The 26,488-nt window shown below is 37.5% G+C and overlaps 3 protein-coding genes across 6 annotated transcripts; all 3 read right to left on the bottom strand.

The window, feature by feature from the left end:
• Positions 1–677: 677 nt before the first annotated feature.
• LOC129305863 (B3 domain-containing protein At2g36080-like) lies at positions 678–2,756 on the bottom strand. The gene is made up of 2 exons (XM_054946026.1): positions 1,697–2,756; positions 678–1,188 (listed from the first exon to the last, which is right to left on the bottom strand). Exons 1-2 carry the CDS (start codon positions 2,514–2,516, stop codon positions 929–931), a joined length of 1,080 nt encoding a protein of 359 aa, XP_054802001.1. The 5' UTR covers positions 2,517–2,756; the 3' UTR covers positions 678–928.
• Positions 2,757–10,466: 7,710 nt separating this feature from the next.
• LOC129306913 (uncharacterized) lies at positions 10,467–14,483 on the bottom strand. 2 transcript variants are annotated; one of them, XM_054947723.1, is made up of 10 exons: positions 13,931–14,483; positions 13,589–13,778; positions 13,326–13,459; positions 12,005–12,117; positions 11,767–11,893; positions 11,542–11,697; positions 11,308–11,463; positions 11,136–11,215; positions 10,995–11,044; positions 10,467–10,905 (listed from the first exon to the last, which is right to left on the bottom strand). In XM_054947723.1, the coding sequence occupies exons 1-10, from the start codon at positions 14,312–14,314 to the stop codon at positions 10,745–10,747; spliced, it is 1,551 nt and encodes a 516-aa protein (XP_054803698.1). In that variant the 5' UTR covers positions 14,315–14,483; the 3' UTR covers positions 10,467–10,744. The 2 variants fall into 2 exon arrangements, with proteins under 2 accessions (XP_054803698.1, XP_054803697.1); XM_054947722.1 differs by having other exon boundaries at positions 11,542–11,893.
• Positions 14,484–21,676: 7,193 nt separating this feature from the next.
• Positions 21,677–25,957, bottom strand: LOC129307018 (uncharacterized). 3 transcript variants are annotated; one of them, XM_054947870.1, is made up of 11 exons: positions 25,279–25,957; positions 24,772–25,169; positions 24,437–24,677; positions 24,184–24,317; positions 23,819–23,931; positions 23,616–23,739; positions 23,381–23,536; positions 22,613–22,768; positions 22,450–22,529; positions 22,308–22,357; positions 21,677–22,215 (listed from the first exon to the last, which is right to left on the bottom strand). In XM_054947870.1, exons 2-11 carry the CDS (start codon positions 25,150–25,152, stop codon positions 22,088–22,090), a joined length of 1,563 nt encoding a protein of 520 aa, XP_054803845.1. In that variant the 5' UTR covers positions 25,153–25,169; positions 25,279–25,957; the 3' UTR covers positions 21,677–22,087. The 3 variants fall into 3 exon arrangements, with proteins under 3 accessions (XP_054803845.1, XP_054803844.1, XP_054803846.1); XM_054947869.1 differs by having other exon boundaries at positions 24,772–25,957; XM_054947871.1 differs by having other exon boundaries at positions 24,437–24,626; positions 24,772–25,952.
• Positions 25,958–26,488: the final 531 nt, after the last annotated feature.

Raw genomic sequence — 26,488 nt, 5'->3', positions numbered from 1 at the left:
AACAAAACGTTCAGAGTAGGTAAAGGTTGAAAAACTGAGGTAAGTAGTTTACACAAACTCCCAGGTTAAATAAGAAACTGTCCTAGAGAAAATAAAACTACAGTCAGCTCGCAAGGAAACAGCTTCCCATCTATCTAATAATAACAACCGAAACGATGATGTGGTCAATAATAACCGAGAGATAAAGAGGGTAAGAAGGGATGCAAAAAAATCAGCAATAATTACAAGAGACAGAGACAAGTCAAAAACAACGAAGGCAACAAGTCAGGGTAAAAAGGAAACAAACAGTGCTACCAGCTGATCCTAGTTAAAGACGAAACGAAGTTCGTAGGGGCGAGAGAGAGTTTTCCCAATTTTTCAACGAGTAGTGGAATCAAAGAAACGAAGACCACATCTGGTGAAAGAGTGATTAAGGCACACATGGCATGAGTGAAGTGGAGGTAGCTGCTCATATATAGTTCCAACACAAAATGGAGGACCCTCGTGGAGTCTTGGTTTCTATTTATTTAATTTATTCTCCTATCATTATTTTAAACGTATATTCCTTTTCCTTCCTCAATACGAAGAGCCAAAACTGCATCGGGAACATGTTCCGTGTAGCATTCACGGCTTAGTTGATAATTGATACGTGCCCCATTCAAAGGGAACAACAAAATCCCGCAAAACGAATAAACTAGTTCTTTAAGACAAGAAACAGATATAGTAGTATTTTATTAATATAATTATATTCAGTTGTATATGTCTTCAACATGAACCTGTATATTCGGTAAGATAATTTGTTTCATTAATGAGAATAATCAATATTAGCAAATGAACTCTAATTATAATTATAATAAGGGCCTTCTTTACACCTGAGTTCTGAAGAAAACAACAAGAAGTGATCGAATCCTTAACGAAGAGGTGCAGCGGCAAGGGCAAGGGCATGAATCTAGGAGCCAGGCTGTTGACGTACCATGTGATTGGAATAATAAGCAGATTGATGATTATAATGGCCGTAGATGTGGTGGTGTTGGACGGCTGTACCCTGGGACGACGACGTTGATGACATGTACGAAAATTCGGGTCCGGATGATCCTGATTCGTCGGGTTGGCATTCCATGTTTACACCGAACAGCCTCAGTGTCTTCGAGCTGGAGTTGTTCTCCGCCGGCGACGTCGTTTTGCTTCGCTCTGCTTCCAACCCCCCACCTGTAACATCACACCACGTGCGTTCAGAGTGCTTTACTATATATAACTGTCTCTTCATTCGTTCCTAACAAGGGTTATACTATAATCCTACATTGATTTATGTGGCCTCGAACTAAAATAACGATAAATATTGCGCACAGGGACAGAGGAACCAATCTAGATGGCAATGCTTTGTTTTTCAAAACGAATTTGGAGCGTATATGCTTCACGACGCAGCGTACGATACACAGACCAGATTGACGGGCTATCTGATCATATAAACCCAAAAAACAAGACCACATTTCTCCCAATTAATAGGAAGATGCCCATCACGCCTTGCGCAGTCCCACGAGACTCAAATTATTTTATCAACATGTCCTTTTTCAATTAATTTAGGCGAACAGCATTTGCTCTTCCCATTTTTCACCTCGAGAAAGAAGACAAGCACAGAGCATATTCCCAGTGAAAAAAAGGAAAAAAATAGGGTTGATTGATAGAAAGCGATGAGTTTAGAGAGAGAGAAAGAGACCTGCATGAAAACAGTCAGGTTGGTATGGGAAGGGTTGATGATGATGATGCGTAGGGTAAGGATGTGCAGCATAGAAACTTCTGGTCCACTCCACACCCACGCCAACATCGTTATTGATATTGATATTGCTATGGGCGTCAGTGGCGGTCGTGGTAGAGGTATTGTGAAGCAGTAACGCTCTGCTAACGTGCGCGGGGGTGGACAGAGACTGGTGGCGGCGCCTCCAGTTGATGAAGAGGCGGTTGGAGTCGGTGCGGTGGCGCTGGAAGAAAACAACGTCGCCAGCATCGAGACGCTTGTCCTTGACGTAACGACTCCATCCTTTAGTCAGGACGTAGCTCTGGCTGCTGTTCCAGTACGAGTAACGGAACCTCCAGCACTTGCCCGCCTCGTCCTCGAAACTCAGCGACACCCCCTTGCTCTCTCCGGCCTCCCCTCCCGGCCCGAGCGGGAAGTACTTCTCGGCGTGCTGCTTCGGAATCACCAGCCGGTTCAGCTTCCCCACGTCGCTCGGCGTCAATGGCTTCTCGAACATCCCTTCCTTTTCGTCCTCGCCCGACCGCCCTTGCGACGCGGGCGGCGTATCGTTTTCCACGTGACCAGTCCGTTGGTGTTGAATACTGTCGTCGTCTTCGCCTTCGTCGTCATCCTGGTTGAGGTTGAAGCGGGTCGGGGGCGGGGGACGGTAGAGGTAGGAAGGCCAGGCAGAAGGAGAGGGGTTTTGGAGGGGTTGCATAAGGAAGCCTTGATGATGGTGATGTTGCTCAGCCCACCACAGCGTGGCCTCTGGAATGTCCGACCAGTAGTGATTTACGGACATTCTTTTTTATGCTTCAGTCAAGCCGCAAGCAGAGAAATTGAGGATTGGACGAGCACGCTAACACGCTACAACTGTGGGGAAGAGGGAATTGGGAGCAAGATACAGAGAAACTAACGTTATGATTATGGGTTTGATGTGATAGAGCAAAACTGTGGGAACAATTTGATGGAGCTACCTAAGATATGACAATGAGAGAGTGAGTGAGAAACTGTAAGTACGGGAGTCCTTTAAAGGTTACAGTGATACATTTTTTTTTTTATGAAATATATTGATTTCAGTTTATATTGGATACTGGTATAATAGTATTCCGTATGCGCGTTGCTTACCGTCAAATATCTGTAGATAAATATTGCAGATGGATGGGTTCGCAAAAGGGTGTAACAGTGGGATCGGATAATAATAAAAAAAAGGATGGAAGAATACTGAATTGGGCCGAACATGTATGTTATAGAATGTGGAAGGAAAGAAAAAGAGGTGAATTATTTGGTGTAATTAGGGACATCCCATGTTACAAAATTGGCAAACAAATCAAGTGGTGGGGTCCTCCTCCCTCCACAGACTGAGTAATCACTTACTCTGCTTTTCATTTCTATTCCCACAGCCGGCCTAACCCTCTGCCCCTTTGCTTCCCAGATTCATTCCATTTTCTCACCCTCAATCCCCTCCATCCAACAAATCTGACCCTTCCACACAGTACCACTCTTTTACGTGTGTAGAGGGCTCATGAATATTTATCAGAATTTAGTTTTAATTTGCTCTGTAAATAAATCGCACTGTGGCGTGGAGAAGGGGCGGTTGCGTACATATTTTATGGGAGAACTCAAGAAGTGGGCACGTAGCTAGGGAGAAGCAGAGCCGAGGGTGGTCCTATGGCTTGGCTTTGTATAAGCATGACATATAGGTGTAATTCAGGTCTCGCCAAATTGCATTTATAATATATATAGTTTTGAGGTCACGCGCATGACAGCATTGCTGGGAGTAGGGCCATTCCTAGTTCAATTAATGGGGATAGGCAAGTAAAATATCCTAGCAGAGCACAGATGCTTTCTTCCCTTTCCAATGAGCAGCCAGAGAGATGGGATAAGATTTGTCCCATTGAAGAATTGGCTAACTCCACTCTCAGCACTCGTGTTTCAATCACCTCCTCACACTCTCATCCGATCATTTCCCTCTCCTATTTAATTTTGTTCATGCAGCTGTATTCTCTGTCCTGTTCATACTGGTTTATTGTTTTGAGTTATAATATGTGTTATGTATGAATCAGACACGAACCCCACCTCAATTTCCAGGTAGATTCAGACACCCTTCTCTGCCCTGCAAATGGTTCAACAATAGCTTGTTTAAGTGTATGTTGGAGACACTTACATCACATACATAATTGTGGAGGGGTGTTGAGGGTTTTCTTTGTTATTTTCATGCTCTAATACAAACAAACTTTTTGTGTCGTCTTACACCAGGTATATGCTTTATCAATCATGAGTCATTATCTTTTACAAGATCAATAAGACGGTCCCATTGAAGCAAAGCCACCAACGCACGGAATGCAATTAATGCCAAACCCCACGCAATTCACACAAGAAAATTTGAGACATGCAAGTAATTTCACTCTGCAAAATGACGAGACTCTGATTTTAAACCTGAAAGTTTCGTATTGCTTGGCCTGGCCCAGTGCAGGAATTCTTGACCATGAAGAAAGACCACTGCTTAATTGTGAGAGAAATGTTATAGTTTATTCCAGGGGAACACAATAGGACAATTGCAGAGAGTGAGAGGATTACTCGAATTTTATATATTTTCTACATCTGGATATTCCTCATTCACTAAGTAAAACCCCCAACTGGCCACTTGACTTTTTTCCCCCTTGCAAGATCTGTTCATTGTGATGATTAAACTCTGTGTCTTTCTCATATGGAGATATTCATTCAAAACTCTGCCCAAGACTAATTGTGCATGAGGGGGGTTTCTGTCTCTTACTGGCTGTTTCTGTGAACCAAGCCAGCCGGCCTTTGATCTGTGAGAACTCTCTGATTGGTTTAAGCTAAATATTCTCAGAGATTGTGCGAAGGTTCATGCATTGAAACAGTAATATAATTCCAAAGAAATATTTGAATAGTTAAGAACGGTGAACATAATCTAACATGTCGATACGCATCTTGCACCTGAGATTCTAGCGCTCACCAAGTTCAATGATATGCAACTTAATTAATTATCATCTCTAAAAAAAAATAATGCAAAAAAGGACCAATATAATTTTGTGCTGCTTAACATCTAACGTTAAGCAGTCCTAATTATTATATATATATTTTAATTGCAAGGGAACCTTTATCACGTGAATTAGTCACAGATAGCTTAGTTGTTATATTTAATATTTACTCAATGCTCCTTGATGCTATTTTTTTGTGCCTCCTGGTTGATTTAGAATGAAGTAAGCAACGTACCGGCGGAGGAGATGGCTGGGTGGCGGCAATTATTTAAGGCCTATCTCACTTAAGAGTCAATTAATTAATTACTATAGATGTGACCCTTTTTGAGTAAAAAAAAAATTAAAAGGATTCAGATTCATGAATATCTATCATTAAAAAAAAAAAATACAAGTGGCCCTAGATCTCCAGCAAATGCATCATAATATTGGGAAGCTGGTTGAAAGGAACAGCCCCAAACGAAGCGATCGAATCGGATAAAGGGGAAAGTATGAGCCAGAAATTCAAAAGGAGATTAGCCCATGCAGTTGAAATTATACATTCAATTACTTGTTGCCTCTCAAGTCTTAAGACTTAGCTTGGAAATTGAGTGGGGACCTTAACCCATTTCAAGCATGCCCCGTAATAGATACTTAATTGAAGATCTTTTCGGTCTTTGTTTATATATCGCATTAACTTTTATAGTAGTTCACTCGTCCCAAGTGGCCCATATGTTAGACTTCTCGACACATTTTGGTTGCCTGCAACTAGTACTGATAAAGCAATAATAGACTTTTCTGTCTTCGCATGTTATGAGTGATCCAATACGCTTGATTGCATTGGTCCCGGCAGATTTTGGTTTAACAAGATGCGTGGTGCATTTTACTTTCTTCAGAATAATAGGTAAAGAAAATTACGAAAAACTGTACATTCAGTCCTGGTTCACTTGTAAGCAGTGGCCGACGCAAGACTATCGATCCGTGTCCGCGGTGCGAGGCATAAAATATAAAAATAAAACACTATTATTTTCATAAAAATAATATAAATATAAATTTATATACCGAATAATAATGATATAAAATTTACAGTTAACAGTTTCAAATTTCAAAATCTGTCAAGCCGGCGTGAAATATTAAGAGGCTTAATTTTACTTAGAACATAAGTATGTTTTATTTTGAGTCTAGTGAATTTAAAATTTTGAGTCCAGTGGAGGCATTGGCACACCCTTGGTACAACACATAGATCTGCCACTACTTATAAGTTGTTGTAAAATTATCTTTATAATTTTTTATAAAAGTTTAGGTGAGTTGGTTTTAAGATTACTAGTATTAGAACATGCTTTTAAGTTTAGAAAGTATTCACAAAACTACTTATAAATCATTTATCAGTAATGTTCTTGCATCGGCAATAAAATTTAATCCTATAATCTTGTAAGTAATGAGCCAAATCTTTACTATAACTGAATCAACCTTTCTTCCTAGCTAAAATATGCCAAATTTGAAGCAAATATATACGCACGTATATATAGTATACCCCAAAGAGCACTAGTGGTTAAAGTAACTAAGTACAAGACGCGTGTTAATAATTCCATCTACAATTAATTTTTAACATGACATGACATTTATGTTCATATGATAACGATTTAATAGTAAATAAGTAAAAACATAATGAAAGACGCTATTGTTCAACGCAGACTATTTACAAACAGCTCAAGATCTGATGGCGTTTCAGCAAAAAAAAAAAAAAAAGTAAAAGTGTGATGTGTGTATGTTTAGAATTAAATTAAGATAATTAATGTTGCAGGAAAAGGGTGACGCGGAGGCATCATATGTAGCACGCCAAATGGCAGTGTTATGAGCACAATTGCTATTACTATTTAAGGAAAGATATTACCTTCACCCATGATAATGTAATTGAGAATTTTGAAACACGAACTTATTTGATGATACAGTGTCAGAACGCGTTTCATGATGTAAAGATATATTGATGATCAGTGGATGCATGGATCGATCTCCCGGAACACTAAATAATCATGGGTTAACATCATTAAAATGGAGGCATGCAAAGTTTTAATATTTGCTTACCATACTGCGTCATCATGTTTAACATTGACTATATTTTCTGTCGCCTGTCGGCTGAACCCACCCACAACCTTCCAGGGCAATGCTGTAAAATTCAAAGGCAGCTAGCAATTTAAGGCTACAGGACCCTGTTTAAACATATTTTAATAAATACTGTCCTTTTATTAAACGTTTTTAATTTATTCTTACTCGGGTTCGTGGCTTTATGAGCTGACCACTTTACCTCTCCCTTGCACGACGCTAGTTAATCACGGTTTTAATATTGATGACGTGAGTATTAGTTTATTTGCTCCGTGAAATAGAATAAAGCAAACACGGCACAATCATGTCACGAGCTCCGATCCCAATTTTTGATGATGTTATTTTTTTTTTTCACCCGAAGAAATATAATAGCTAAAAGGTCGTTGTCATTGTATTTGCAAAATAAAAAAACGAAGAATTCAAAATTTGCATTTTTTTTTAAAAAATCGTCTTCGTCGATCAATGCAGTATTGGTCACTGATATTTCCATAGAAGAAGGGGAAGGGGACAATATAGGAGACCCAAAAAAAAAAAGAGAGGTTTGACATACAGAATTGGATCAGCTACGACCAGTCACCGAGTTAAAGGAATTACGTACAGCACACGATTAAAGAGGCCAAGAAAGTAGGGTATTTCTCCCAAGAAAATGTTGTAGTAATACTTTGCTGCGCATGAAGTGCACTTACTACACACATAGCTCAATCCCAACCAGAGGGTTACTGAAATGAAACATTGACTGACGTATGAAACCATCAAAATCAATAACTCCAGGAACGACCAAATAGCTATATACTCCTTTCCCCGTGCCGAAAGTGTTGGTCAGAAGCAGCTCATCAACTCCACGTGCCTTCTTATATGTTATCACCAACATTTTAAAATTTAAATAGAAAACCCTTCCCGCAGTGAAATTCAGCTGTACGAATGATGCAGCAGCCCAGACAATTCATGCACCAGCACCAGCCCTTTCGTCAGCTCCTCTATCCTGAATCCTGTGCCAAACCATATAATGTTTTTTTTTTTAACAAAACATGTAATTCCTAAATTATAAACAACTTAACACCATCATTTATTCTAGGATTGTCATATCATACCTGGAAAAACGACGCTAACAAGATTATTATTCCCACAGGCACTTAGCTTCAATCTAGGTAAATAAAATGAAAATAACATGATTTCATGATCTGAATCTGATGAAAAATAATGTGATAATTTTAATTTGACATCCAGTATTATATCTAAACCGTAATAGTTTATTTTTTTTAATTTCCAAGTTATATTTCAGTAGACAGAGTAGGCGTGCATGCGGGGTGGTGGGACAACCTGCCTAGTAGGGGCCCATGAGACGACTGTATATGGTGCCGTCAGCTAGGGCCCACGAGATGAGAGGCCCAAAGCCCCCTCTTTCCGTGCTTCTCTCTTATCTGCTGGTGCGCAAGGCGTATGGGAAAGCAGCTGCAGGGAATGGTGATGGAATCTGGTAATTGGCACGTGGCACGTGACGAGGGTAGGCCTGTGGTTTTGTAGCTAGTGGGTGGGGCTGCATCTAGACGTGGGACCATGCCGAAGGCCCAATTGCCATGATCCATGGGGTCCAGCCTCCTGTTCCTATATTTGTTACCCTTTCTCCTTAGAGAAAGAGACAGACAGCATCACACCCTCGGTTTTGACTCGAAACCAGGAACTTTGCCCTGAAAGAAATGGTGTCATTATTAATTACTCCACGCGGCCCGGTCTCACAGAACATCAAAATCATTTGCAACATTACGAATGTCATTAAAATGCATTTGAACATTATGAATCTGACCCTCCTGAATAACGGAGACTGGGACCTAAAAAACAGAGCTTAAATGGTTTGATTAGCAGTTAAGAGGGCTGCCTACGTAATGGTAGATAGAGTGCCACTTTTACAACAGAAGATGCAGACAGAGACAAATTGGTGGGATAGGGAATATAATGCCTGAGAGTCAATGCACGGAAATGATAGGAATTTTCTGAGTTCATAGAATATAATCACCGGCATTCCTGGTTGATCCTTGAATAGTTCCATGTTTCTGCTGATTTAATTCCACGTGTACAATATATAAAATGCAGAGACGAGTGAGTCGAAGAGTGTTAAAAAAGCAGGACCTGTCAGAATATGCGCCTAACTTGTTGAAAATTGAAGCAGGATTGATTTGAGAATGGCCTTTGATTATCACCGAAACAGAAGTGCTCCTACATGCTTCCAATTCTGGCAAACCAACGGATAATAGATATTTTTTTTTTTATATTGTTAACAGCTTCATTTACTATCATGCGTACAATCATTGGATATGGATAGAAGCATTTACAACGCATTGGCGAGCGGTTGAAAGTGGAAGAAGCCAAGAAGCTACATCACGAGTCAGAGATTTTAATTTTGTTCCGTGGTGAACTACAGTAACTAATTTGGCAAACTTTTCGAGAGGCGCGTTAGGGGACCTGATGGAGACGTCTTTGGTGCCTTCTAGTACACTTTTAGCATTCTTTATTACTAATCGATATTTCCTTCGTCACATCTCTCCCTAACCATGCCTGATGGGTTGCATCCTCCACGCTTGTTTTGGAAGAAAACAGGAAAGCCAGGGATTGAATAGGCACGCCAGCGTCGCAACGGACTAGGAGAAAATACCACAATCACAACACATTTGTGCGAAGAAACATTTACTCGTGAATTGGAAAGGACAAAACTCACAAGTCACAACATAATAATATATATTAATTACTCTGTGTCATTTTATTACAGTCTAAATTACTATGCTGCCGCTGCAAACATTTAATTTAATCCAGGCTTTACGTCTTTACCATGTGCATAGATGGATAATGAGGAATTCTCGAGACTGCACGGGGAGTGGTCCAATTCGATATGGGACCAGGCTTAAAAAATGGACCGAGGCCCGGAAAATGAAGAAGCCATGACATAAATCTAAAACAAACCTTCCCCGCCGCCCTAAACAGGTCCCCTGGCCAATTTTATTTGCTTATTCTTGCAGGGAGCTCTGGGTGGTTCGCTGTAAGTTTCTGTTCAATACTGATGGTCCTGCAAGAATAAGCAAATAAAATTGGCATTGGAACTGGGCAGGGGATGCTGTTTGTGCTGCTGCAACTTGGATTAACAATGAGTAGGATTTTGGTTTTTTCAAGAAATGTATTTCCCATCCCAGATGCCCTACTGCTATATCAACTCTTATCTCTGGGTTGGATTTTTGCTGGAATAGAGGCTACCAAAGTATTCTGGTAGACCTTTTCTGAACAGGGATTTTTCTATAACCATGCCTTTGTTGGAAGACGATCTCAATCAAGCTAGAAGACTCCTCTTGAGAGATTGGGATATTTTCCTTTTTTTTTCCCCATTTCATCTCCTGATAACCCTGTTAGGAACATTTTTAATACAGGTCTTTGTTTGTTTTAATTCTTTTGGTGGCTTTCATAATCAACCTTTTTAATTTTCAAGAGGGTATATTGTGAAAGGCATTGTGTTTTTTTCCTTCTTGTTTAATTTTGTTGGTACCTTGCTGCTGTACTTTGTTCTTCTGTCTGTGTTAATATATTGATCCCTATTTCCATACAAACCGTTCCCACTATTTCTTTTTAGCATAGAACAAGAGATGTCTCGGGAATAAAACATCTTTAATTAAAAATTAAGGAAATTAAAATTCAATATTTATTAATTTTTCATTAAACGGATTAAAAACATTTGAATATATTTTTTGTACTAAAGGCATTACTGTTTAACCAAATGTTATAATCCATCCAATAACCTGATAAATGATACTAAACGTAGTTATATCATTCCCATCAGACCTCACTCTCGTGGTTTTTTCTTATCGGTGTTTCCAGACAATACATGAAAGTTGAAGCAAGCTACGATATTACTCCTGGTAACTGGGAATCAACGTCTGGTGGGATTCATGTGAGCAGGAGGTGATCAAATGTCGGAAATGGAGGAGGAGGAGGCCGGCCGGACTATTTGTTGATAATGCCGAGAGATCCAAGTTGAAATGATGTCGACCTCCTGTCGTCTGATATCTTTAAGCCATTGCGGGTCGTCTTCCTCGGAGGAGAACCTCAGGTCTACATGATGGGCTCCTGCTCATGATTACAATTACCAATTTACCACACACAGGTATAACGGGCAACAGAAAGAGGGAGTGAACTTAATTTGGAGCAGTACGAACCTTGTTTAGCAACTAAGGCAATTATTGTATCCGATATATTCGTCGACACCCTGCAACAAAACCTCCTCTTACTTGGCTCAGCCCAGGAATAAAGGATCAGAATTTGAAAGAAACTAGAGAGAGATGGATGCAGGGTCGTACCCTCCAGCACTCCAAGGGTCTCTCAGTCCATTGAAGAAGATAATGTTGCTAGCAGCTGTTCTCAGAACCTCCTGGATGCCCTGCTCCGACCAACACAACAGCAGAGTTCATTAGTGATAGAAATGCAAATTAACAAGTTGGGTGACAAGAGGAATTGAGTGATAGATCTAACGTGGCCTCCGAATTCAGTGGAAATCCAATAGGGCCTGGGCACTATGCTATAGATACTGTTGCAGAAAGCCGCCGTGTCTTGGTAACTCCATTCATAAGCTGGGAATATGCTCTCCTCGTCGCTGCCTTCTGTAGGCATTATCATCTCCGTACACGCCTGCCTCCATATAAAACATCAATATCAGCCAACTCCAAATTCCCCAACCTGGGGTCTCAACTTTCAAGGCTGACGTACCTGCCACTGCCACCCGTCGAGACCGAGAGAATCGGAATCATCGCTCAGATTAAAGCACGTGGCAGTTCCCGTGTAGTTGTAGTAGATGTTCACTGCTTCGTACATCTTTGCGAACGTGTCGTTTCCGTGCTCCGGGCTGTCGATCGCCTCGCACATCTGCCACCTCTCCCACTTTGCATGCTCAGCTTTCATTTGGGGGCAAATTAACATGAGTTTAGAGCTTACCTTTTTCACTGGATAAGCAGGCAAGGGCTTCAGAAAATCAGAACGCGTTGGATAATCTGTCATGGCCGTGTACATCAAAGCCGTCATGATCCAGTTTTCAATATCAGATCCGCTAATATGACAATTCCTACCGCCAGCACAATACAGAAATAGATGACTAATTAATTAATTATTTATTCATGTTAATAATAAGGAATGAATTTCCATATGAATTAATTCAAAAACTAAACACCCGTACTCGCATATTCTGAACGTTTTCCGCAGTAGCTCTAGGCCGTCGGATCTTTTGGCCGTGTCTTCTATTTGTTTCCACGATCCTTTTATCACTTTGTAGCAATTCTCACTTTCTTCCTGTACCATTATACGAGCGCATGTAGCCGAGCCAAAAAATTAGTACTGTAATTAATAATGTCAGGTGACCCACTCCTTATTTATGCAACGATATTCGTACTGCAGACATGTGCAATTAAGCAGGAAATGGGAGCCAGCTTCTCTCCTTTGAGAGAAGCCGACTCTGCCTCTCTTTTGGCATAGATTTAAATTTAATAAATTTATTTTTTATTTATGTTTTTAAAATAAAAATATATAAAAATTAAAAAAATTTAATAAATGTAATTATTAATCTGACAGTCCAGATTTAATATAGACGATTCAAATCTAATATAAAAATTTAAATTAACTTTTTAAATATATTCTGGATAGTGTAAAAATATTCTAAATAGAACAGTAAATTTTTTACTCAAAAAAAAGAACAGTAAATTTATTAAAAAAATTTAATATTAAATTTAGATTATTTATATTAAATCTGAACTATCAGATTGATAAGTATATTTATAAAAAAATTTTACAATTTTTTTATATTTTTATTTTAAAAATATAAATAAAAAATAAAAAAATAAAAAAAATTAAATTTGAACTGAATGATCTAGATTAAGCCTTTATCTTAAAGGAGAAGTAGAGGAGCCTTCTTTCCATGTCCAAGGAAATGACATTGGCAGTGTAGTCATTAGTTTTAACTTCCATGTGAGCGATACTTATTAGAGTATGAACGCTCTGTGATTGAGAATCCATGAAGTTTGTTTAAAAAAAAAAACAGAGAGAGAGAGAGAGTATTCCATATTTTAAAAAATAATAAATAGGAAAAATATTTTTTTAAAAAAAATTCACAAATATTGATAGATATCAATTTCAGTGAATTTAATCCTTTATTTGTTATCATATCCTACATAGTGCACCCGAAGATGGAGAAATTTTTAAAAAAATCAGGTGCACCATGTCATTTATGGTCTGTCCAATAAAAACATGACATTTAGATAGTATTAAACATAAGTTAATTTTGATATTAACGATAGAAAAAGAAAAAAAATAAAATATGTATTATGTTATATGAATGATATCAATTTTAAAAAAATGTCACATGAGATTTTATTTAAAATTATTTGAAATATTTTAATTCAACATACTATAAATCACGTGATGTATCTTATTTGCTTAAATATTTCTCTAATGTAAATAAACAATAAATTACATAATGGCTGGGTCCTGGGCAGAGAAGACACCTTGAAGTCTTGTGTAATGACGTCGTTGAAGGCGTATGAGGAAACCAAGTCCATAAAATGGAGGATTGGAGCTGAAGATGCCAAAGCTCCAGTGGCCACGTGGGGATACTTCATTCTAAACCAAGCTGCCAGCACTGCGAAACTCATTTCAACAACAAATTCTATGAGGATGAATCACTTATCAGAAGTTAGCGAAAGGGAGTTGAAATTTATACTAAAAACCAAGTCAAAAAGGAATGACGTTGAGAAAGCCATATTTATACTTCCTCCATAGGATCCTCCAAACACCACAACAGGGGAATCACTGGCTGACAGATTCTTCTTCAGATCAACGATGAGAGTGGCGTAATCAGCTAATGCCTGTGTGGAGCTCAGATATCCAAGTGTGCTACTGTTACTATATGCAACCTCTATACTTCCCCCGAACGGCATCGATTTTCCATAGAATCTGTGCTGCATTTCAGTTTCCAAAGCATCAAACAGGAATATGGTCAGATCAGGGGAAGGGAAGTAAGTTCAGCAGAGTGTTTCATTTTCCTTTCACACAATGAATTCAGAACAGAAAGCCATGTTTTGTGAAATAAAAGAAGACGTTCGAATCTAACCTCAATGAAGACTAAAAGGGCCTTGAAATGGGGTGCCGTTTCGAACATGAAGCCTGTGTTATTGGCGAACAATTCTATGTCGCCTTCATTTCCTGTGTAGACGAAGATGGGAGCTTTGTTCTTGGCCCCACCCCAATAGACATCGGAGATGAGATATCTTTGTTGAAAAGTCTCGTAGCTCTGGGGATTATAATTGAAGTGATCAAGAATCTGGGTGAAGAACTTGGTATCGTAATGGGCATTTTTAGCAGAGTAAGAGCGAGGCTCATCAGGTTTAAATGCTGCAACAGGGAATCTTGGTATGACATGTCCGGAAGTGAAGGTCAAACAAAGCACAGAGAATAAACAAAACCATAGAATTGGGAGCTGCAAGAGAAATGCCATTGTGATTCCAGTGATAACTTTTCGAGAACAAAGCAAAAGGTCGTCTTAAGAAGAGATTCATATAAGAAGTCTTCGCCTTGCAATGAAAAGAAAAGCAAGCGAGGGAAGAGGTATTTGAGAGATGGAGCAGCATTAGGGAGTGAGTGGTGGGTGCATGGCGTTTCCAGAGTGGGGCGCGTAGGAATATTATTTCATAGAAATGGACGAGATTTAGGTTCGTACCTATTCGAGTTGCTTCCATCATTGAGAGGTACATTAAACAGCACAAACGTGAGGTCCCCAGAATGACGATAGAAGCTCCTTTGGCTCACCTGACGCTTTGTGGTCCACCTCCGTCTCCATACCCTCCTTTTTGGTTCCACATTTTCCACGGTTTTCGTTTAGCTTTGCAACTTGCAGCTCCAGAAGAATGGCAACAAAAGGATCGGTTTGGTTTGTTCTCTTCTTACATATTGACCGAGCAACCTGCAGTTTTTTTTTTTTTTTTTTTTTGTAGGACAGTTTTCAAAACCTTTTTAAAATTGTTTAGGGGTGTGATGTTCGGTTTTCCAGTTTTTGGAGGCTTCGTACTGGGTCTGATTTGGGTGCTTATCATGTGTTGAGTAATTTCGACTGTTTAAACTTTAAATTATCTGGACGGTCCGGATTAACAAGGTTTATTTTATTTTTATTTTATAATTATTAAATTAAAAGTTGTAAAAAACATTATTTTATCCTCAATTTGAACTATATAAATTTCATCATATGATCCAATTAAATATTAAAATTTTTTAAAATTTTTATAAATTAACTACTGAGAATTGTTTTTGATAATTCAGTTTTAAAACTTTTAGCTCATAATTTTTTTTAATTTTTTTAAAGTGTCGGTTTTGATATTATGTTTATCTTTATTATTATTATTATTATTATTATTACTAAAATAAAAAATTAAAAAATTTAATTTTAAATTCAAACTGTTCCGCTTATATCTGTACAATAAATTTGTAAAAACTATAAAAAATTATTATTAAATTGGATTCATTATTTTTTATCAAAAATATAAATTGAACTGTTGAAATTAAATATGTATTATTTAGATAACTAATAAGGTAGATTTATTAAGAATTTTATAATTTCTATTTTAATAAATATTAAATAAAAAATAAAATAAAAACATTTGAATTTAGAGAGTCCAAATTTTATTCAAATTGCTCATCATACGATCAGCACCCTAATCAATTCCCTTCATAGTCTGTAGAACATGGAAATTAGTGTCATAAAATATATCATTTCATTTTTATTTGTTAAAAAAATATTATTTTTTACTTTTTTTAATATAAACAAAATTATATATTTTAATAAGTATTTATTATATATTTTTTAAATTACTTATCATAATTTATATTAATGAAAAATAATTAAGACATATTTATATTGAATTATATAGGGTATTTTAATCTAATTTTTTAATTTTAAATATAGTTATTATGATTAATTAATTTTTTTAATCTGTGTCATATAATTTATATATATATAAATAAATTGAAGGAGTAGGCTATAGGCTTGACTTCTTGACAGTTGAAACAGGATTGATTCGAGCGCGGCATATGATTGTCAAAGAAAAATTTAACTACACCCATCCAATTCTAGCAAACCGCCTGGTAACACCATTTTTATAGTAATAAAAGCCTGATTTGACATCAGACGACCGTTGGATATTTGGGGGAGTATAAAAATGCACTTGTGGATTTTGTACGTTTACTGCCTCCAATTAAAAATATAAAATATTTTTTAAAAAATTAAATATTAAAAAGTACTCTCTTCGATCTTATTTATAAGTCACTTCTACTAATCTCACCAATACCAATATAATAAAAGTACAAAAAATAATTGTCAATAAAATTTCAAATTTACCCTTCCAAATGAAAAAGGCAAAAGTACAATCAATGAATAAATTATTATTTTCAGAATTTCTCTTTCATGCTTTATCAAGTATGAGACTTTTACAGTGACAGTATGAGACTTCTGGCGGGAATAGAGCCTTTTACAGTGAAAATGAGACTTTTACAATTAAAAATTGAGCCTTCTCGCAGGAATGAAAAAGTAGAGGCAGTGTTTCACATTTTGAGAAACTTATATCCCACTAAAAGGGAATCAGACAGCATTGAAAATAACATAAAAGAAAGGCACAGAAACTGCACTTTTCCACCATGGAAAAGTGCTCCTTCTCCTTTGATTTAAAAGCTCCAGCTAATGAGGAAGATAGTGAAGATAACAACGCCATTTCTTTAGACTTAAATGCTCATCTCATGTGTGAGAAAGAGCAACATGTTACAATCAATGAAGGAAATGGTAAGAATCTCTCTCTTTATGAAGCCCTTGAATATCCACATAAATATCCCCATCTTTTGTTATTTCTTCTTTTAATGATCGAAATTGTTTCTTCTTCTTTATTTTTCTCTTAAATTATTTATGTTCAGCTAACATTAAATAATAATTAAGTTAAATAAACCAAAATCTTCTACCACTTTTCTCCTCTTGATAATGCTTTAAATTAAATAAAAAAAATTTCTTACCTCTTGTGCATTGCACGGGTTAAATATCAAAATATTTGAAGATAAGGCTGGCCAAGAAAGTGCCATCATGATGCTAAGTATAAATAAACCAATGAAATAGGACTAGGAAATATAACTTGCTGGGTTTAAACTTTAAAGAGTATAAGGGCGAATCCTACATGGCTAACTTGATGAAACAAGTAATTGAAGAGGCTAGACCTGAAAATGTCAAGTCTTTAATGCTGATAAGGCTACAGTTGATTTGTTATATGATAAGTGGGATTGAATGATAGAAGCAGTAAAGGAACTGAATTACAAGCATGAGAGAATGAAACTTTTCAAGCATTCAATCTTTCATGAAGTTTTAGAGTATAGTAAATCAAGAATATTGGTCACTGACTATGTTATAACATGAAATAAGTCCATAAATAAATGGAACCAAGATCATTATTAAACACCTTCATATCATTCTTAACTATGTCATATCATTATTAACCAAGAGTTCAGCTAGCATTTCCCACATGTATATTGTCCAGAAAAAACCTATAATTCCAATTAAAGAAACAAAAATCACAATTCCTAGCTTCGATTTTTTTCTTTCTCTTATACTAACATCCTCCATATTTTCTTAATCTATAAAAATAGGCTAATTAGGAAGCAGTGAGGGATAAGAGTTCAGCTAGCATTTCTTAATCTCTTATACTACTTTATTCTTTATTGAAATATTAGTCTACGAAATCAACCTATCTAAATGTCATCAAATCTCTACCAACTAAACTGTTTCCTATGATCAAACTACTTCAATGAATAAACACTATCAGAGAATGGAACAGCTGACACCAGAAATAAACACTATCGAATAAATAAAATAGTCCTAAAACTTTATATCTCATTCAACCACAATGTCACCACTCAACAAATAAAACTGCTGACACAACTAGACATTCTAAATTTCATTTTTCAAGGTAAGCAACAACATCAATCTTTTCCATTTCTATGCAACGATTCAAAAAGAAAATTTATACCTTGGTTTATGCTCAATCGATATCCTGATAGTCTTAGAAACTCACCCACAGAAACTTTTGTGTTTAATTGGTATCTTCACAGTTTTAGAAGCTCACCCACAGCAACTTTTATAAATTCTCATTTTTTTTGCAAAAAAGGAGAAAAAAGTTTTTTAGATTATATGGTCTATCAAGAAATCTAACATTTGTAAACTTTTAAAACAGAGACAGATGTGGGATGCAACACAATTGAATCGCCAGGGCAGCCACCATGTAAAAGAAGAAGGTTCTTATCAAATAAAGAACGTGTCTCCATTTACAAGATCTTATTAAACTCAAGCTATCGAGGTAAACTGAATAGTATTACAATAAGAGAGATAGCTTCAGTATATTCAGTTTCAATCAGAGTCATTCAACGCATTTGGCGTCAAGTTAAGGAAATAGGGGATGCAAGCCATAGAAAGACAAACAAGTGTGGAAGAAAGGGACCTAATGTGAACATGGAACAAGTCATGGCAATTCCAGTACATCTACGGACTACTTATAGGTCTCTTGCAAGTATTCTAGGTGTTAACAAGACATCACTAATCAGACTTAAAAAAAGGAGTTCTATGGCGCTACACAAGTGCAATCAAACTATATTTGAAAGAGCAAAACATGCTTGCTCGGTTGAGGTGGTGTTTATCTATGCTAGAACAACAAAGTATACCAAATGACCTAACTTTTCAATCTATGCACAACATTATCCATATTGGTGAAAATTGGTTTTACATGACAAAAAAATCCCAAACCTACTACTTGGCAGCAAGGGAGGAGCCACCACATCGAACATGTAAAAACAAGAACTATGTTGGTAAAATTATGTTCCTAGTTGCTGTGGCTAGATCTAGATTTGATGTACAAGAAAATGAAATTTTCTCTGGGAAGATTAGTTTGTTCCCTTTTATTAAAGAAGAGGCAGAAGAAGAAGGAGTGTGAACAGGAGTAGAGGGACAATGGAAACAAAACCGATCACTTCAATTACAAAAGAAGTCATGAAGTCTTTCCTTATTGACAAAGCGCTACCAAAAATCAAAGCCAAATGGCCAACATGTCATGCAAATGAAACTATTTTTGTTCAGCAAGATAATGCTCATTGTCATATTGATAACAATGATGAGGATTTTCCCATGGCAGTAAGTGATGATGGGTTTGATATTCACTTGATTTCTCAACCCCCCAACTCCCTTAATTTAAACATTTTGGATCTTGGATACTTTAGAGCAATTCAAACACTACAATATCAAGAGGCACCTAAAACTATAGAGGACCTTATTAGAGCTGTGGAGAATTCCTTTAAACTTTACACATCTAAGCAATTGAATAGGATCTTCCTAAAACTACAAGCTACTATGATTGATATTATGAAGGACAAAGGTTTAAATAAACACAAGCCAAGCCATTTGAAGAAGGATGTGATAGAAAGAAGGGGTGAATTGCCTAATCAACTCAAGTATGATCCCTATCCAATCTAAGAAGTGTTAGAGCACTTAGAAAAAGTGGATAGATAGCTTAGATTAAGGGGTGAATATTTTTGTGAACCGTCAATGTTTTGGTCATTAATATTTTGCGTTACAATTTTTCATGTAAATTGCAACACATAATATTAACAGTTAATATTTTATAGTAAATGAAGCAATTTGTGTATGAAGTGGGTAGTTTATAATTTGCCAACAATTTCTATATTGACAATGCATATTGATGCTACATATCAAATTAAAGAAGAAAAAATTTTAGGGATTCAAATTAACTCCACAATTATGAAAGGGCTAAATATTCAGCACTGCATATTGACACTGCCTATCCATTTGTAATTTCCTAGCTATTTATAATCTCTACCATAACAGAGATGCAAAAGCTCACTAAAACAAAAAGCTTGCTAATTCAAAAAAAAATAAAAAGCTCGCTAATTTAAAACACCTGCCATTAGTTCAAATATCATCATCTATCATTCTAATATAATAGAGACGCAGAAGTGGCTAAAATGTCAATACATTCATCCATCAGACTAACTAAAAAAGAAGATCATTGACATGCAACTTTAGTCTAACCAAAATAAACTAAACTATTATGTGTCAGAATAAGCTTAAAGTTTGGACTAATTAAAATTACATAGAACTATAGAAGGCCTAGAAATTCAACACTAATCAGAGCATATAATGAAAAGTATTGTATACAAATTGCTTACGAGCTTTCTCTTCCTCGGTCAGATGCGCATAATCTTCCTCTTTTTTCTTTCTCTTCCCCGGTCAGATGTGCCGTTACCTTTGTTGCTACTCACTTTTTCACTGTCCTTCATTGCCTCTTCATTCAAATCAGAGGACTGGACTTGCTTTTGCTACACCACCTCAATGTTAGAAAAATTGAAAGACCCAAGAGAATCCTTCGGATGAGGTGCCCACAAAATCTTTCGATTCAAAGACGTCACCTCTTTAGAGAAGTTGACTCGGGGTATATCTTCTTCCCCATCAAGAGAATCGTCGACTATACAGCCTATTAGCTCATCCCATGACAAATCTTCAAAGCCCTTTTTCATTGAGCTTGAACTGTGAAGATCCATCAACATTTCAAACCACTCCTTTCAAGGCGAGTCCGAGGTAGACCACGATGGAAGAGGAAAGTTAGAAATGAAAGCCGATCATCGATGAGGCGAGAGCTAACGGGAAGAATGAGAAAAGCGATTGACGACGGAGACTGAACACAATGAGAGAACAAGCACGACTTGAAGAGAGAGAGAGAAAGCTGAGCCACAGACACAAGCAGGCGTCAGAAATGTCATACCACTAAGGGTATTTTCAGAACTTCAATCTAAAATGCATAGTCATCATCTCTTGGTGACTTATATTGTGGACCAGAATTTCCTTCTAGAAAACGCCTAATATTATGGATCGGAGGGAGTATAAAGTATTTGTAATCTTTTAAAATGTAATTATTATTTTTTTAAAGCGCTCCTACTAAATAAATTATTTTATATTTATTTTAAGGTGTTTATAAAAGTAAATATAAAAAGATAGGATTAGTTTAAAAATAAATGACTATTACATTGGGAACGAAATTCAGTTAAAAATGCATTACATTTTTAAATGGAGGGAGTAAGTGATAGGATAAAGAATTAATTCAATTAAATTTTTATTTTATCAGAATGATTTTAAGATTTGATTTAAATAAATGAAATCTTTTATATTATTAGATTATTTTTTAAATTATTTTATAATATTTGCATTTAATTATTAGAATTTATAAATGTTATGTTTTAATATTTTATTTATGAGATTGGATTAAAAGTTAAAATCTATGAACAGCGACTTAACATATTTGTTTTGTATGTTTTTTTAAGCGAAAAAAATATATATATTAATTTGCTTACCTATGGGTTTCTCTCTTCTGTCTGTACTTTTTTTCTATCTTTATCCTCTTATGTCTCTACACCTCCTTCCCTATTCTTTTCTGCAGCAATAAGCCAGGGATTTTAATTTTCTTCCGTGGTGAACTACATTAATTCATTTGGTATGCTGTTCGAGGGGCATAAGACATTGAGAGGGGACCAGACGGGAGACATCTTCACATTCTCCACATTTTTTAGTATTCTTTTTTTATCAACACTCCATTCCTCATATTTCTCCTTAACAGTACCAGATATTATAGAAGGCCTTAGCGTAAAATTTTCTACTCGTGAACTAGAAAAGGAACAAGCTCATAGCGTGCGAAAATTTTTACGATCGCATTCCTCATACGAAAATTGTAAACAACAAACTTTTACTCGTGAATTAGTTAGTAACTCAGTATAACAAAATATGGTGCATTTGTAAACATTTAATTTAATTCAGGTTTCCCGTTTACGATATGGGGGAAAAAATATAAGTAGGTTCAAATCAAGAAATATAACTCAGTATTGATGGACATCAAGAAATCCGGGTGCAAGTGAGATGCCCGGGAAATGCTTTGTAGGTTCAAATCCAATATGGAAGTCCTCACCAGCGTAAAAATTGAACCGAAAGTAAGATAGGAGGCCCAATATTAACCAACTTCTATTAAAGTAGTTCAGTTCGAGTTCATTATGTTTGTATGGGCCTGAACCAAATGAAGTCATTAAATTGGGAGCAAATTTATTGGCCCAATAAACCAAAAGAAATATCTGCCCGAAACGTTTCTAGAAGCCAATTTTGAGTGGAAGATCGCAATGACGAGGCGGCGGTTCATTGGGATAGATGTTGATAATAGTGAGAGATCCAACTAGAAATGATGCTGAGCTCCCCTTCCCTGATCCGTGTAAGCCACGGCGGATCTTCCTTACTGGAGAATCTCAGGTCCACGTGATGGGCTCCTGCTCATCATGATTAACGCCCACGAATTAATTACCCTCGTATAAGTGGGCTATAGAAGGAAGGATTAGTGCTGATTTGGAGCAGTACGAACCTTGTTTAGCAACCAAAGCAATTATAGTGTCTGATATATTCGTCACCACCCTGCAACAAAACCTCATTTCCCTTGGCTTAGCTCAGGTAATTAAGCGTGTTGAATAAATAAGAGAGAGAGAGAGATGGATGTAGAGTCGTACCCTCCAGCACTCCAAGGGTCTCTCAGTCCATTGAAGAAGATAATGTTACTAGCAGCTGTTCTCAGAACCCTGTGGATGCCCTGCTCCGACCAACACAACAACAGAATTCATTGGTGATAGAAATGCAAACAATTTGAATGGAAAGGGGAAGCAGAGATCTAACAAGGCCGCCAAATTGAGTGGTGATCCAATGTGGCCTGGGCTCTGTGCCGAAGGCAACTTCGCAGAAAGCAACTCTATTCTCGTATTTCCATTCTGAGGCTGGGAATATGCTCTCCTCATTGTTCCCACCTGTTGGCATTATCATCTCCGTACACGCCTGCATCCATGTATTCAATGTCTCCTTCTTTATCTTCCTTTAATACTAATGACAATAATATCAACATGCATTTTCCTCAACCAGCATTTTTCAGTCCGCTTATCTTTTCGGAAAGAGTCGGCACGTGAAACACAGTAAGTCATAAAAAACCATATTAATGCGGTCAAGGCAAGGTGGTGTGAATGTGATTGCCATGCAAGAGTGAGATTGACATATACCCACTATTGAAGGAGACGATTCCTGATTGGGGAGCGATTTGTGCGTTGGCTGTGGGAAAGTGGAATCGCATTATACGCCTTCCTAAATTCATCATGGCTAATTAGCAATTACTTGCTCACATTCTCTCTCATGCCTTTTCTTTTCTTTCTTTCTTTCCTTTTTCTTTTTTTGGGAAAAAAAAAAAAACTTTTTCACGTGACTACATCCCTCCCTGGGAGCTTGCCTTTCTTGGATTCCATGCTGCTACTGCTTCTCAAGGTTGGCATTCTATTTCCACCGTATGCTATGTTTCTATGTTGTTCACTTGGTTACTATCTATTCTTATCTTTCCTATCCATTTTCTGCTCCGGAGATAAGACTAGTCATGAGATACGAGTATGAAAGTGGAGGTACCTGCCACCGCCATCCTGCGAGACCGTGAGGATCGGAATCATCGTCCAGATTAAAACAAGTGGCAGTTCCGCTGGAGTTGTAGTATATGTTAGCTGCCCTGTACAGCTTTGCAAACGTGTCGTTTTCATGCGCTAAGCTGTCGATCGCCTCGCACATCTGCACGCGACACATCATAATTCAATGCAATGCTTAGTCTTAGAGTTAATAATACTTAATTGTAGTTAGTAGGCAGCACCTTTCTGACTGGATGAGCAGGCAGGGGATTCAGAAAGTTCGATGGCGTGGGATAATCTGTCATGGCCGTATACATCAAAGCCGTCATGAGCCAACCTTTCAGTGCATCCGCGCTTATATAATTCCTACCACCCCCACAATACAGAATTATATATCACTAATTAATTCACTAATATGATTTAAGAAGTAAACCCCCGTTCTCACTTGCATATCCTGAACGATTTCCGCAGAAGTTCTAGGCCGCCGTGTCTGTTGGCCGTGTCTTCTATTTGTTTCCACGATCCTTTTATCACTTCGTAACAATTTTCACTTTCGCTCTGCACCATTTGTAAATGGGGAACACATTAGCACTATAATCAACAGTGTCATGTGAGTGATTACTTTAGATAAGATAATGTCAATTGTCAATTTATGAAACCGAGAAAAAGAGATTGGTGAAGTGATTAGTAATATCATGTGAGTGATTACTTATAAATTATAATATTCTATTGCTTTGTGTATCCGGTATCCCAAAACCTAAATCAAATAAATAATAATTCATAATGGATGGCTTCTAGAGAGAGAAGAACCTTGAAGTCTTGTGTGATGACGTTAGTAAAGGCGTATGGTGAAACCAGATCCAGGAAATGGAGGATTGGGGCAGAAGATGCTAAGGCTCCGATGGCCACGTGGGGATACTTCATTCTGAACCAAGCCGCCAGCACTGCAAAACTCATTCACACAAATTTAGCTGGGAAGAATCAGTGATTAGAAATTAACTGAAAGAGGTCAAAATGGATGAGACTGAAAAATAGAATGAAGTAAGAAAGGTAATATTAATACTTCCACCATAGGATCCTCCAAACACCACAACAGGGGAATCAGAGGCTGACAGATTATTCTTCAGATCAATGATCAGAGTGGCGTAATCAGCCAATGCCTGTGCGGAGCTCAGATATCCAAGCGTGCTACTATTACTGTACGCGACCTCTTTATTTCCCCCGAATGGCATTGACTTTCCATAGAATCTGTGCTGCATTTCAGTTTCCAGAGCATCAAAACGAATATGGTGAGAGCCGGGGATCTGGGGTTGCACAGTGTTAAATTTCCCTTTCACTCAATGGATTCAGAACAGGCACCTATGTCTTGGGAAATAAAAGAAGACGTTCGAATCTAACCTCAATGAAGACTAAAAGGGCATTGAAATGGGGCGCTGTTTCGAACATGAAGCCCGTGTTGTTGGCGAACCATTCTATGTCGCCTTCATTTCCTGTGTACACGAAGATGGGAGCCTTGTTCTTGGCTCCACCCCAATGGACATCGGAGATGAGATATCTCTGTTGGAAGGTCTTGTAGCTATTGGGATTGTAATTGAAGTGGTCAAGAATCTGAGTGAAGAACTTGGTCTTGTAAAGGGCATGTTTGGAAGAGCGAGATTGAAGGTCCGGCCCAGCAGCTGCAGCAGGGAATCTGGGTATGAAATGTCCGGAAGTGACGATCAAACACAGCAAAGACAGCAGCGTAAGCCATAGAATTGGGAAGTGAGAGCAAAATGCCATTGTGACTTTGGTGACTTCTGGAGTACAAAGCAAAAGATCCTTTTAAGAAAAGATTCATAAAAGTCCGAGGAAAAGTAAAACGAGCCAGGGAAGAGGTTGGACGGCCACTATATGCCGGTGACGTACTTGGCGGACTTATTGACTTTTCTAGCAGCGGATAAACACTCAGAAACTGCCGAGCTGCTATTTCCAGTCTCCATTTGTATTTCCCCGAGCTTACTCTCAAAACTGATGTACGTATTTTTTCAAATAAAATTCCTTTCCTCTTGCACACGACAGAAGTGATTAAATAGACCTTGGTCCAAGAAAGTAATTAAAAAGATATGAAGCTTTCAGAAAAGGGGAAGATATTTGGGAGTTGGGAGTTGGGAGTTGGATAAGCATCAGCGTTGCAACTGGCAACACCAACGCCAACTGCCCAATGCATCCCTATCATCCCACACTATCCCTTTATCTTCCAATCTTTAGTTTTACATACACGTTACACAGCTTGCAAGAGACTCCCAAGTGTTAATTAATTAATTAATATATATAATTCAATCTCTAATACGATCTTCTCTGATTTCTTACTTTGTTCCGTTTGTCGGAAAAGCCCAAGAGGTAGGACGTGAGAACCGGAGCTTCTGTCGGAACTTGAAAAAGCGAGCCAGAATGGGTGGGAAGAATACGCAAGAGAACCAAAAGCAAAAGCAAAACAGTACAAAACACGAGCTCCTCTTAGCTTTAAATCAAACCTGCCTTTTCTCCTTTGTCTTGTTCACTCTTTTTTAGAGTGTGGAATTATGAATGATATCATTTTGAACTCGGAGACAACGCAGTAATTAGTTGCCGACGAATGAGTCCAGATTCAGTGTAGGTGCAAGAGGTTGCCCAAAAAAAAAAAAAAAACACGCACGCGCACACACACACACAACTTCGGCTCAAATTAGACTTAGGCGCTAGTCTATTATATGTTTTATTCAACAATGCATATTTGTTTCTTTGAAATATTATCTCACGCGTTACAATTTTCTTCTGTAACGCTCTACATGTTTCCACAATGTTTATATAACCATGGCTGCAAATACTTAAATAAACTGCATTTAAGAGTTTGGTGTGGTAGGATGTCATTTTCAATAATTAAATAAAATTAACTAAGGATTTTTGGTTCAGTAAACATTCTTGTCTCTCGAGAATTGAAGGTCATGATCATTTGGTGCTAGAATGGACCTCTGAATCAAATTCCCGTTGCGTCAACGTTGATTTCGTCATTAAATAGAAGTAATCACTGCGCCCCCCCCCCCCCCTCCTTCCTCTCTGGACCATATATCAAACACCGCGTTAAGGGATAATGAAC

This window comes from Prosopis cineraria, unplaced genomic scaffold, assembly GCF_029017545.1.
Source record: "Prosopis cineraria cultivar Desert tree isolate PC_DT_omini unplaced genomic scaffold, ASM2901754v1 PC3, whole genome shotgun sequence".
Lineage (NCBI taxonomy): Eukaryota > Viridiplantae > Streptophyta > Magnoliopsida > Fabales > Fabaceae > Prosopis > Prosopis cineraria.
This window is presented reverse-complemented; position numbering and strand designations above follow the sequence as displayed.

Bases quoted from the DNA above. Each gene is read 5' to 3' on its own strand.
- LOC129307018 (XM_054947869.1), bottom strand. From the start codon at position 25,152: ATGGCATTTTGCTCTCACTTCCCAATTCTATGGCTTACGCTGCTGTCT. The intron at 23,740-23,818 runs GTGAGAACGGGG...TGGGGGTGGTAG, and splicing joins AAATCGTTCAGGATATGCAA to GAATTATATAAGCGCGGATG. The intron at 22,530-22,612 runs GTTAGATCTCTG...TGGTCGGAGCAG, and splicing joins CCACTCAATTTGGCGGCCTT to GGCATCCACAGGGTTCTGAG.
- LOC129305863 (XM_054946026.1), bottom strand. From the start codon at position 2,516: ATGTCCGTAAATCACTACTGGTCGGACATTCCAGAGGCCACGCTGTGG. The intron at 1,189-1,696 runs GTCTCTTTCTCT...GTGATGTTACAG, and splicing joins ACCTGACTGTTTTCATGCAG to GTGGGGGGTTGGAAGCAGAG.
- LOC129306913 (XM_054947722.1), bottom strand. From the start codon at position 14,314: ATGGCATTTCTCTTGCAGCTCCCAATTCTATGGTTTTGTTTATTCTCT. The intron at 11,894-12,004 runs GTACGGGTGTTT...TGCTGGCGGTAG, and splicing joins AAAACGTTCAGAATATGCGA to GAATTGTCATATTAGCGGAT. The intron at 11,045-11,135 runs GTACGACCCTGC...GTTTTGTTGCAG, and splicing joins GACCCTTGGAGTGCTGGAGG to GGTGTCGACGAATATATCGG.